The sequence below is a fragment of the Ochotona curzoniae genome, unplaced genomic scaffold (assembly GCF_017591425.1).
Source record: "Ochotona curzoniae isolate NIBS_2020 unplaced genomic scaffold, NIBS_Ocur_1.0 contig_66, whole genome shotgun sequence".
NCBI lineage: Eukaryota > Metazoa > Chordata > Mammalia > Lagomorpha > Ochotonidae > Ochotona > Ochotona curzoniae.
The window spans coordinates 10038826-10051514 of record NW_024466512.1 but is presented as its reverse complement, the minus strand read 5'-3'; the positions used below and the strand labels follow the sequence as shown (position 1 = coordinate 10051514).

The 12689-nt window shown below is 42.2% G+C and overlaps 1 protein-coding gene across 1 annotated transcript; it reads left to right on the top strand.

Moving 5' to 3' along the window:
• The first annotated feature begins 7314 nt into the window (after positions 1-7314).
• On the top strand, positions 7315-9193 carry LOC121163961 (protein FAM161A-like). Its single transcript, XM_040991767.1, has one exon. The coding sequence runs from the start codon at positions 7337-7339 to the stop codon at positions 8999-9001; it is 1665 nt and encodes a 554-aa protein (XP_040847701.1). The 5' UTR covers positions 7315-7336; the 3' UTR covers positions 9002-9193.
• Positions 9194-12689: the final 3496 nt, after the last annotated feature.

The following is a 12689-nucleotide window of genomic DNA, read 5'->3' as shown; positions in this document are numbered from 1 at the left end:
TCCTCCTCTTTCTTTAAAGACATTTTTTTTTTGTACCAAAATAAATGCATGCTTCCATTTGACTTTCTATAAACTTTTCGAATTATTCTGGTGGTGTGCTTTGAATTTTAGCTTGCATGCTGAATGAACCATGGGTGGTACTATTGGATATAAGTGGAAGTAAAGAGGCGGGGCCTAGTGGGAGGTCCTGAGGCTATTGCAGGTGTGGCACAAGAAGTAGTTCTTGCAAGAAAAGGTTGCTGTAAAATCCTGAGTTGGCTCCACTGGCTCTGACTCCTGGCTCACTCAGTCTGCCAATCACTATCTTGCTGAAACCCAAGCCCACGGGGCCATCTAGACTTGAACTCAAACCATCAAACCTGCAAGTTTCATCAGCATTTTCTTGTTGTAAAGTTAGCAGCCCCAAGTATATTATTGTAGTAACAAAAATCCAAACTTGCATATGGATGTTCATAACTATATTACTTATAATCATCAGAAGTCCATCAGTTGGTAAATGGCTAGGCAAAATATAATGTATCCATACAGTGGAATACTACTTGACCGGAATGAGGTAGTCAGACACACTACATTGTGGGCAACTCGGAAAATATTATGCTAACAGAAAGAAGTCATAGATATGTGAAACATTTAGAACAATAAAATCCAAAGAGTTATAAATTCAATTAGTACTTGCTATGAGAGGAAAAAACAACTGTTAATGGGTATAGGGTTTATTTGGGGTACCAAAAATATTCTGTGGCTGGGGCCGTGGCTCAGTAAGTTAACCTTCCATCTTCAAGTGTCGACATTCCACAGGCTCATATCCTGGCTTCTCCACTTCCCATCCAGCTCCCTGCTTATGCCATGGGAAAGCAGTGGAGGATGGGACCTGCACCCACATGGGAGACCCAGAAGAAGCTCCAGGGTTCGGGTGGGCTCAGCTCTGGCTATTGCAGCCATTTGGGAAATAAATCAGTGGATGGAAGATCTTTCCCTCTCTTTCTCTTCTTCTCTCTGTAAATATGCCTTTCCAATAAATCTTTTTTTCAAAAAAAAATTCTGAAATTAGAGTCAATGGTTGCACAACTCTTTTTGCATGTGCTAGAAACCATCTATACACTTCAAAGAGATGAATTTGTGATAAGCAAGTTATAGCTCAACAGTTCTTCCTTCAACACTGAGAAATTACGAAGCATTTAACCTGCAGCAGCCATGATGATACCTGGATAATAAGAAAGATGAGTACATGGGCAGTGTGATCCTTACTCTCAAAGTAGCCTATTAATTAAAACAAGCATGTCAAAAGATGGATGCAAAAAACATGATAGGGTGAGGGTATCACACTTCAGCTACAGCAGCTGTAAGGATGATGGAGCTGTGAGGGTATTAATATTCAGATGCAGCCGTGAAATACAGGAGGCAATGATGAACTCACTCTACAAGAACCAGGCTGTGCTTCTTTGAAGAATGGGATTGTAAACCTGGTCGTGAAGGCTATATAACAGCTTGCGGGAGGTAAATCAAGGAAGGAAAGCTGCAGACACTGAACAAGCAGATTGCAAATACATGAAGGAAGAAAATAACATCTGTAAGACCTTACCTCAACGGCAGGTCAACTACCCTTTAAAACCAAGCTGACTTTCCTTCCCTGCAGTGGATGTCATCAGAATCACTGGGAAGTCCTCTATTGGGTGTCTGGGAGTGGAGATGCATTTTGCAACTGGAAAAGGGTAGAGACCAGTGAAAGAGAGGAACCACAGCATCTCTACATGTACACACACCTTCATAGGAAGCACCATAAATAAGAGCAGTAACTCTCCAAGTATATAATTAACAGTATGAATGAGATTAAGTGGGTCTGTGTGCTAAGGTAATGCAAATATCCCTATCAACTCAATCAGATCCAAATAATGACTCCAGCAAAACTTATCTGGCTAAATAAATGCTCTTACTGTTTTCCTGATCCAACAACTAATTAATCAACACTAATTCATAAAGAGAACATAGCTATGATTAAATAGAAATTCCACAGAGGAAAGATTCATTTTATAGCTTTCCCAGCTGATTAGATACACAGACACAATCTTGTTACCTATTCTCATCTTGGAAGCACATTTCATCAATCTGGAAAATGAAGGCAGACCACTGATTGGAGGGCAAACCTGAAAAGGATTAAACACTTAGCATGGCATTCTAAAATACTGTAATTATAGTGCAATTAACAATGCTTCATATTAAACATACAACTCTGAAATGTGTTCAGACTCCTCAATTATAACTAGCTGTTCTTCAAAGACTGTTGCCACCCTCCAATGAATTTCTTTAGGGCGTCTTTGTTATAATACAGGTGTGACAGTTGCTAACATATCTTAAAGGACAGTTAATAAAAGGTGGACATTCTTTACTATAAACCTAACACATGCTTGCCAGGACGTACTCAGGACAACTCAGTTGTGGCAAATATATTATGTGACAGGCAAATCTAATATGAATCTATTATGAATTGGGTCTTGCCCACTCTAAAACGCGTTAAGGGTCCGTCAGGAAGAGGCTGCGAGATTGAGGCAAATATGGAAGCCCAGGTAGGTAGACTCTAGAAGCTTGTATCTGTTCTTACTTTTTCCAGTGATGTGAATTTTTTTGCCCTACATTTCAGTTTCTTCATCTGTCAGTTGGAAGTTATAACTGTCTAGGAATTAGAGAAGATCAAAAGGCTTAGCAGAGCCAGGAAAATTCCAGCAAAGTTGATTAATCTGAGCCCAACACAATGGCCTAGTGGCTAAATCCTCACTTTGCATGCACTGAGATCCCCTGTGGGCGCCTGTTCAGGTCCTGGCAGTTCTGCTGCCCATCTAGCTCCCTGCTTGTGGCCTGGGAAAGCAGTGGAGGCTGTCCCAAAGCCTTGGTGTCTTGCACCCAAATAGAAGATTTGGAAGTAGCTCTTGGCTTCTGACTTTGGATCGGCTCTGCTCCAGCTATTGTGGCCACTTGAGCAATGAATCATTGGATGAAAAATCTTTCTGTTATCTCCTCTCTATAGAGCTGTCTTTACAATAAAAATAAGTCTTCTTTTAAAAGTTGATCATTCTTCCCAAATCTAAGGTATGACTCTTTTCAGCTCAGATTATATTCTGAAAGATTGATCTTGTACAAAGACAACACCCTATATGGACACCAATCTAGGCTGCTCTACTTCTGACCCAACTCCCTGCTAATGTGCCTGACAGAAGCAGTGGAGGATGCCCAAGTGGTCCTGCACCCATGTGGGAGTCCTGGAAGAAGCTCCAGGCTGTGGGCTTCGTCACTGTGGTCCAGTTTTGCCATTGGGGGCTGTTCAGAAAGTGAACAAACAGAGGAAAAATCTCTCTCTTTCTCCTTCTCTCTGTGCAACTCTGCCTTTCAAATAAGTAAATCAGTTTTTAAAAAAGGTAAAACCCATGACAAGAAGAGTGGTGACCTTAGTAACATTAAGTTTGGAAGTAGTTGCTTAACTGTTCAAGCAACAAAAGGAAAACTAGATAAATTGGACCCAGCTAGAATTTAAAAAAGATTTTGTGCTTCAAAGAACAATATCAAGAGATTTAAAAAGGTGACTCACGGAATTAAGGAAAATATTCACAAATCATATATATATATATCTAGCAAAAACTTAGTAAGTGGAATATATGATATTTTATTACAAAATAGCAAAAAGTCAACTGAAAAGCAGGGAAATGATCTCAATCGACCTGCCTAATGGGTGTAAGGGTTTTTTCTGTTGTTTTGTTTTTTTTTGAAATGATAAAAATGTTTTGGACCTGGAGAGTGTTGATACATTTGTAATGCATTAAATGCTATTAAATGGTTAACATAACTAATTGTAGGTGCACCTCATCATAGCTTTAAAAAGAAGAACAAAAAATAAGAAAACACTGTAAGGTTTATGTGCATAAATTGACAAACAGAGAAAATGAATGAATTTCTCAAATATCACAAGCATAAGTAAGATGAAACAAAACTGACGGTTCTAAAAACATCCAAATGACTGAACTTGAAGCTGAAAAATCTTCTGCAAAAGGAATCTCCGAGCCCAGAGAGTTTCAATGGATCATTCTACAAGGCATATAAAAAGTATGCTTGTAGAGATTCCACACAGGATCTTCTAGAAAGTGGAAGAGGAGAGAATAAAAAGGGGAAACTCACAGACCAATGTCTATTATTCACAGACATAAAATTCTCAACACAAGTATTAGCAAACTGAATGAAGCAGTGTATCAAAAGAATTATACACAACATCAAATGTGGTTGTGCATCAAAATATACCATCAACGAAGTAAATAGGCAATTTACACAATGGGAAGACACATCTGCCAATTATTCACTTGATAAATGATTGCTATACAGGTTATCTACAGAACTCCTAAACTAACATCCAAAAGAGCTTTCTCTCTGCCCCTTATGGAAACAAAAGTAGGCACATTTTTGTGTATGTGTTTTCTTCTAAAATTTTTATTTATTTGTTTGTTTGTTTGTTTTTCCCTGATATAGTTCTCTAGGCTCCAGGATTTCCCTTCCCTCCTCCTCAAGTCTCTGCCCCCACCTCCCCCTGAATTTCCCTCATATAATTACAGCAGTATAATCCTTCACAATCAGGCATAAGTCATAATTCTGCTATTTAAGTGTACCCTGACATTGTAGACATGGACAATGGCAGAGATTCCAGCATCCTATTGTCAATATACTCCCAATGGTTTCATTTGAAGTCCATCTTTGATTGTGCTTTTCTACAAAGCACACTGCATTGTATCTTCACATCTCTATGTGATCGTCTCTACGACACAGTTACATCCTTCCCAGATGACAAGCCATAAAACAAAATCAACAACAGACAGAAAAATAGATTTACAACAACATGCTGCTGAATGACCCATGTATCTCTGAAGAAATAAAAAAGAAAATCAAAAACCTTTATGAAGAAAATGATGCAGGCCCAATGTGGTAGCCTAGTGACTAGAGCACTCACTTTGCACATGCTGGGATCATATAGGGGTGCAAGTTCATGCCCTCCCCATCCAGCTCCTGTCTGTGGCCTGGGAAAGCAGCAGAGGTTGGCCCAAAGCCTCGGGACCCTGCACCCATTTGGAACACCTGGAAGAAGCTCCCGACTCCTGGGTTTGGATTGGCTCGGTTCCAGCTCTTGAGGCCACTTGGAAAGTGCCCCAACAGATGGAAGATATTTCTCTCTGTCTCTTTTTCTCTCTGTAAATCTGACTCTCCAATAAAAATAAATCTTTTTTAAAAAAAGAAAAAAGTGGTACTACTGTATGACAAAACGTTAGTTGTGTCTCTGAAATAAATAAATAAAATCTTTTCTAAAAATAGGTAATAATAACCAAGAACAGTTGAGATCTGCCACAACTTCCTTCCACCTAAATATCCACACAGCAGCAGCCAAAAAAAGTTATCAAAAGTGTGAACAATGGGCTGTCTTCATCTTGACTGATTACATGCAATACAAAAGGAATCAAATTTCAGACAGATTACTATTTTCCTGATAATACTGCTTCTTTGAAATTTGTTTCAGAGTCTAATAAATGCTTTAGGAATTAATGTCAGGAAGATCACAACATCTGAAATTGCTGATGGTGAAAGAAGTGAGAAAAGGAATCTTAGGAATGATAGATACTCTGACAAGAGCCTTGAGTGAAGACACTCATCCCACACATTGCAGTGCCTGGTTCAGTTTCTACCTCTGCTTCCGGGCTCAACTTCCTGTTGATGCAGACCTGGGGGCACTACTAATGGTCCCTGGGGTCCCTGCCACTCCTGCATGAAACCTGAGTTAATTCCTGGCTAGGAGTTTTGGTCTTGCAGGATATTGCTAACACTTCAGGAGTGAATCAGCTATGGGGGGGGGGGTGCACTCTCTCTCTCAGATATATAACCCATGTATATCTCATTCATATATATATATCCATGTATGTATGCTTCTCTTTCCTTGTCTCTGTTACTCAAATATACAATTCATTTTTTTCTTTTTTTTTATTTTTTAAAGATTTATTTTTTACAATTCATTTTTTTAAAATGCTGAATGCAACTCAATACTTACAGGAGAATATTCATGCACGGCTGATTCCATTAGAGACCTTGGTTTCTAATACGATTGTTTTGAAATCCAACAAACTAATGCTGAAGTAACATAGGAATCTAACTTGGGAGAAAGTACAACACATTTTTAAGCAGAACAGTCAAGGTCTGCTTGCATCATTCATATTTCATAAAGACCTCATTATTTAGCATATTCAAGATGAACTTACTGTTCCCAGATCAGCTGAAGCTGTTTGTCTGCAGAACTATCGCCTTTTCAACAGGTTTTCCACAGAGACACCAAGTCACTCAGGTTCTAAAAATCCTGACAATAGCACCAACCAACTGGTCTGCTTCTCCAAAACACATTCTGCGCTGGGTTTGAAAATAGCTCTTTCTAATGCGTGCATGGTGTTTCTCATCTGAACTGTGGGATTTCATGGATTTACTTCACGTTTAAGTCAGCTGTAAATACCACCGAGCTTCTGCATTGCTATTAACTTCAAACAAGGGTCAGATAGATACAAAGAAGGAATTTCAGCTCTTATTCCAAAAGAATCCATTTCATTTCTGGTTGCTGCGGCCTCATTAAATTATCTCCATAACATTTCACACTGGTCCACACCTGGTAAACACACTGTGCATCCTCAATGAAAAGCCTGCTCGAAACCAACCGCTAAGAATGAAGTGGGGCCCAGTTCTTAGACCTTTTCTTCCGAGAAAGCAATGCTACCATTTGCAGGTAAAAGTGATAACATCGGGCCTGGCGCAGTGGCGCAGGTCCTCGCCTTGCACGCCCGGGATCCCATATGGGCGCCAGTTCTAATCCCAGCAGCCCCACTTCCCATCCAGCTCCCTTCCTGTAGCCCCGGGAAAGCAGTCTAAGACGGCCGTTGCGCTCACTTGGGGAGCGAATCATCTGACAGAAGACCTTCCTCTCTGTCTCTCCTCTCTGTATATCCGTCTTTCCAATAAAAATAAAATAAATCTTTAAAAAAAAAAAGTGATAACATCTACCCTACAATAATAATTAAAATTTTTTTTTCTCTATCAATTTTAAGGAAAGTTGAAGAGGTAAAAGACCCTGACTACTGTGTATCAACGCTAAATTCTCACCAGGAACCTCTTCGCAGGTAAGAAACTGATTAATCTTGAGCAAACACAACATTTGAGATGCTGCCGGGAAGCCAAGAGCCCCCTTGTCGCGGTGGGGGGAGGGGAGCGCCCGCTCACCTGCCACGGGACAGCGCAGGTGCCACGGGACAGCGACAGGCTTCGGAGGCAGGTGATGGCTGCCACCGGGCTCCAGCTCCCGTTGAATCCCAACCCCGGAGCGCGGGTCGCCCAGTGCCAATGCTCAGACACCCTGGAGGCGGAGTTGAGGGGCCAAAGGGAGGAGGCAGTGGCTCAGCCTGTGTGGGCGTTGGCTAATCTTCATACCATCTTGCCTGTGGTGGGTGGTCGTCGAAACTATGAGGACTTGAGCAACTTTATCATCACTTACCTCTCCAATCGAGAGTATTTCAGGAAGTTAGAAGAGCTGAAGGCTGCCCACGCAGAAACTATGGCGAAATTACAGGAAATACATCACAATCAGTTACCTCTGAAAGAAGTTTGGCCAGTGATCATCCGAAAAGATGGTTCCAGATCTGTATGGGAAAAGAACTGCCATTACTCCATAATGACGTGGCTTTCAGATCCCGACCTAGGCTGGTCTTCTTCCTCCTGTGTATTCTCCTCTGAGGAGGACTGGTCCAATCCCGTGAAACAGCAGCCTGCCCAAACAGGAGTGATGCCCTGCGCTAAGGACCTCATCCGCAACATGTGGAATACATTCTATCTAAGAGATCACATGCGGGCTGAAGATGTCCACCACCAAACAGTTGAAAAACCAAAAAGAGCCCGTCAAAAATGGGTGCCAAGGCTTACAAAACCTGAGCCTTTTCAAATGACGATCCGAGAAGAGAAGAGAAGAGAAGACATGAAAGCAAACCTGGAAATGGTAGCTAAACTGCTCCAACAGCCAGAAGAAGATCCCGAGTGTAAGAAGAAATTCCGAGCCACTCCGGTTCCCGCACATATCTTGCTTCCCCTTTATCATAAGATGGTCAAGCAGAAGGAAGAAAGGAGGAGGATCGCGAAGGAGAAAAACATGGAATCGCTTCTGGCTTCACAAAAGCCTTTCAAGTTTATTGTGAGAGAGGAACAGAAGCGGGCAGCCCGAGAAAAGCGACTCAGAGACTCTTGGATGTCTAAAAAGAAAACAAACAGATTTAAAGCCAGACCGGTACCTCCACTGGTTTATAGTTCAGCTACCAGCCCCCTGAAGAGGGACATGGGTGCACAGGTGGGAGCCCCAGAGCTCTTCCCGACTTCATCCCCTCAGAAGGCAGCCCCCAGACGCTGGAGGAGCCCCAGGTTTCCAGAACAGACTGTCAAGTACAAGCATCAGGTCAGGAGCCAGCTGTCTGATTTTGAAGATTTCCTTGAGAGATACCAGAAGTACCCCTCGGATCCCAAGTGCCCCGCATTCCAACCGTTTGATGCTCACACATCCTCTAAGCTTACTAACAGAGAGGAGATGTTGGCAGACATCACAACAGATGAAGAAGATGTCGAAGAAACTTGTTGGTCTTCTCTGTCTCCAAGACATGAGTCACCAGCGAGAAGTGCCAGTACTAAGTCCACACCTTGTCATCGCAGCCTCCCTGCGCCCGTGGTATCTTCCAAGGCACGAGAAAAAGCCAATAAGAGGTCACTCAAGGAAAAGAAAATGTTGGAAGAAGAGAGAAATTGGATTCTAGCTAAGCAAAGGCAGAGAGTGAAAGAACTGGAGAAACTCCTGCTCACCCAGGCTGAGGACCACGATTCACATCCAAGGTTGGCTCAGGTGTCTAAATCCAGAATTACATATCTCAAAAAGAGTGGAAACGCAAGACTGAGACAGCACTGATGAGAACTAACAGAAAAATGAAAAAAAAAAAAAGAGGCCACCACTATTTAACAGAATTGCTCAGAAAAGCACAAGAGTGACAGTAAAAAGGATTTATTTTAACACCCCAAAAGCACCAGGAATATCAAGCTTATTTCCAAAGAAAGGTCAAACCAGGAAAAAATATTTGAGCACTGGAACAATCAGGAGTCATAGAAATTCAACTGAAAAAAAAAAGAACGCCTTCATGAAGAAGAAAATGTAGAAAGAATGGGGAAGAAGTTTCTTTCGTTGGTACCAACAGCCAGGAATCCTCCAAGGAAAGAGACGATGAAGAGAGTAGAAGAGGGAAATGAGGACTAAAACTGGGTCAGCAGGATCTCCTTGCCCTTGTCGTCACCGGTGTCGGGGATGCCTGTGGCTGCATTTGTGGTACTGAGAACACCGATGGGTATGCAGAACATCTGTGGTATGCAGAGCTGTGGATCGAAGATGTTGGCACTCAGAAAGGCAGAATCCAGTTGCCTGGCTATTTTGTCAGAGTCAGGCTTTCCCCCAGGCTTTGCCCATTCAACTATAAAAACTGCTGCATTTGATTTGCTTGCCACTCTGATCCTATTTGTCTTCTTTAAAAATGACACAGCTGTCACCAACCAATTAGTAATCAAAATGTTCGTTAGTGCATTATGATCAGTGGGAAAATGGTTTAGTGTGGAAGGCAGACACACGTTGGCCTTTAGTGATCTGCCCTTGAGAATTTTTCTGGAGGGCATGAGTCAATATTTTAAGCTATTTTTTTTTAAAAAAAGATGCCACTTGGGATTTCCACGCCCCATATCAGAAATATGGCGTAAGTTCTGGTTTCCAGGGTCAGCTTCCTGCTAACACAGACCCGAAAAGGCAGAGCAGGACTGTGAACCAGCAGATAGGCAATCTCTGTCTTGTCTCTCTCTGTCTCTCTGCTTTTCAGATAGAAATGATAGGTAGATAAATACATAAATCAATTTTTTTTAAATGAAAAGAAATTGCATTTGGAGGTCTGGGTCATTGCACCTGTCAGAATTCTGGGCTGTGTACTGTGTTAGAATAGTAGAAGCACAGGCTTGGAGTCAGGCAGCCCTAAATCAAGCACCAGCCTGGCAGTTACTAGCTTGCTTCCTTCAGCCTCAGTCTTCTACACCGTGAAATGTTGATAATAATAGTGCCAAGCATTGTAGTGAAGGTTAAAGGAAACGCTGCAATGTGCTGGGAAGCTATTCAATGGGTGGTATCATTGCATCACCTCATTCTGTATAATTCTTAAGTACCTATCAGAAGTGGAATGCAAGATCAGCAGGTTTTAAATCGAGCAGTTGGAAATTCACTAAATTATACTACTCAGAAATGGAGACAATCCTGTGAACCGAGGAAGGGCAGTTGTCACTAACATGACATTAAACTTTTAGCACTTCAGAGTCTCAGCTCCCTGCTCCTTTCAGCCCTTTGCTGACTTCCCCTCTATAATTATGTCTCAGTCCCACATCCACCCTTTTCTTCTGCGCTCCCTCCTTGTGGCTGGGAGTCTGTCAACCGCATTTCCTATTAGCTTCTGCTACTGTTTTGCCAGGAGAGCAGAAGGCAGGAGGAGGGGAACGTGTACTCCCCAGGGACTGCTCTTCAGACAGCAAATTGAGAAGGCGCCTGGATCTGTCCTGGGGTGATTCCCTGTTTCAGTGCCAGGGTCCCAATTCCATGGTCTACCCACCTCTCACCAGGGTCCTTTGGGAGGCATTTCTGGGTTCCAACAATACCACAACTCCATGGAGTGGGCTGCTTCTTGCAGTACTAACACTGGCTTTTCTCGATGAGCATGCGTTGCTCTGGCAGCCTTCCAGTGTAGCAAATTACTCGAGTCTGCTGACATTTGTAGAGAAGCTGCTGTTTTCTGCCCTTGTCTCTAACTGGTATAACTTCCAATTGCTCTTGGGAGAAAGTGACAAACCCTCAACGTGGCCTCAAGATGTCCCTGTCCTCCTCCCAAACTCATCGGATGGTCTTTCCTTGGCTTTCCTGGCCCTTTGTCCTGCTTCTGTCTTCATTGCCTACTTTTTCTCATGCTGTCCCCACATGTGATTCCTTCTGCCTGAAATACTCTTCCCAATCCCACCCCCTAGTGAATTTTATTTCTTTTACAGGTCTCTGCTTGAATGTCATTTTCTCAGACATTTCTTAAGCTCCAGATACTTTTTGTTTTCTAAACAAGGGCTCAGCTAAAAACTGTCATATATGCCTCACCATACTCCTTAAAAGAAAACAGAAAGTTAGCACCAAAGGGGTCACCTCAACATCCATGATGGTCCTTCAGTTTGCATATATTTAACTCTGCAATGAGTTTCTCTTTGCAAGCTCAATTTCCTATTTGCAGCAAGCCTCATCAAGCAGCAGCATTAGAAAAATAATGAAACTAGGAGGTAAAGAGTTGTACAGTCTTATTCAATTTACAATGAACTAGATAAAACAAATATTTCAAACGAAGGCTGGTTTCGGGAGTGAATGTTCTCACCAAGAGTTTATTGTGGCTACCAAATAGGTGCTGTGATAAGGAAAACCAGAAGGACCATGGCGGCAGGTGGTGTGACCATAGGGTAGAAACCGCGGTGCTGAAATAGGGAGTGCTCTGAGCCACATCCTTGCCAGAGACCTTGTCTTGAGTGTAGACTATCTTTGGCTGAAGTTTGCAATGGGTTGAAGGAACCTGGAAAGCTAATTTAATCTGACCCTTCGTGCTCGAAGACATCAGTTCTATCTTGCCTCTGAGGACCAAACTTTTTGCCTTCTCACTAGAAACGCAATTTTACACCCTACTTACCTTCTAGCCAGTCCTCTACCCCCAACTATTACGGCTAAAGTCCCACACAACTTTGACGTTGAGAAGAAAGCAGTCATCTAAAGTTTTTAAACAATTGCCTCCAATAATGCTTGTGCTTGGAACTATCTATAACACATCTTTCTTAAATTTGAGAGGCAGAGAAACAGAGTTCCCCTCCATCCCCTTCCTTTCCGTATTTCCACAATGATCCAGCTGGGGCTAAAGTAAGCGCTCACCCTGGGCCTCCTATGCAGCCAGCGGAAATCCAATAATTGAGCCATCCCTACTGCCTCCCCACTGCAAGACGCAAAAGTCAGGTGTAGGAGGCGTGTATCGAACGCAGCCTCTTGACTGACATAGACATTCCAATCAATAGGCTGGAAGTATATCCCAATAGCTTTTCTTCATAGTGATTTATATATAGAAGAAAGTAAGAAATGGATAAAATGGATCTGGGATGAGACAAAAAGTGAAGAAAATGAAAAAGGAGGTGAGTAGAGATGGGCATCCTGAGGATTACAATGCTTAGGGGAAATGCAGAAATTAAGAATCAAGAATACCAAGACTGCTACCGAGTTCCAAAAACACCGAAGTCACTTATTAATCATAAACTTGCATAGGTTACATTGGTAAAATGGTACAATAATTAGAACAACCCCTCAGGTTTCAAACAAGATGAGTAAAGATCTTCAACGAACTGTTCAAAACTAAGCTACTGTTAGTAAGTAGGGGATTAGCTGTTACTTAATACATAAAATCCATGTAGCCCTGCCACTCTGCTGGTTCCCTCTTTAGGGGAAAGGACCATCATATCTTCACTAGCATACAGGGGAAGAGACTGGAGCACAAGAGTGAACATAA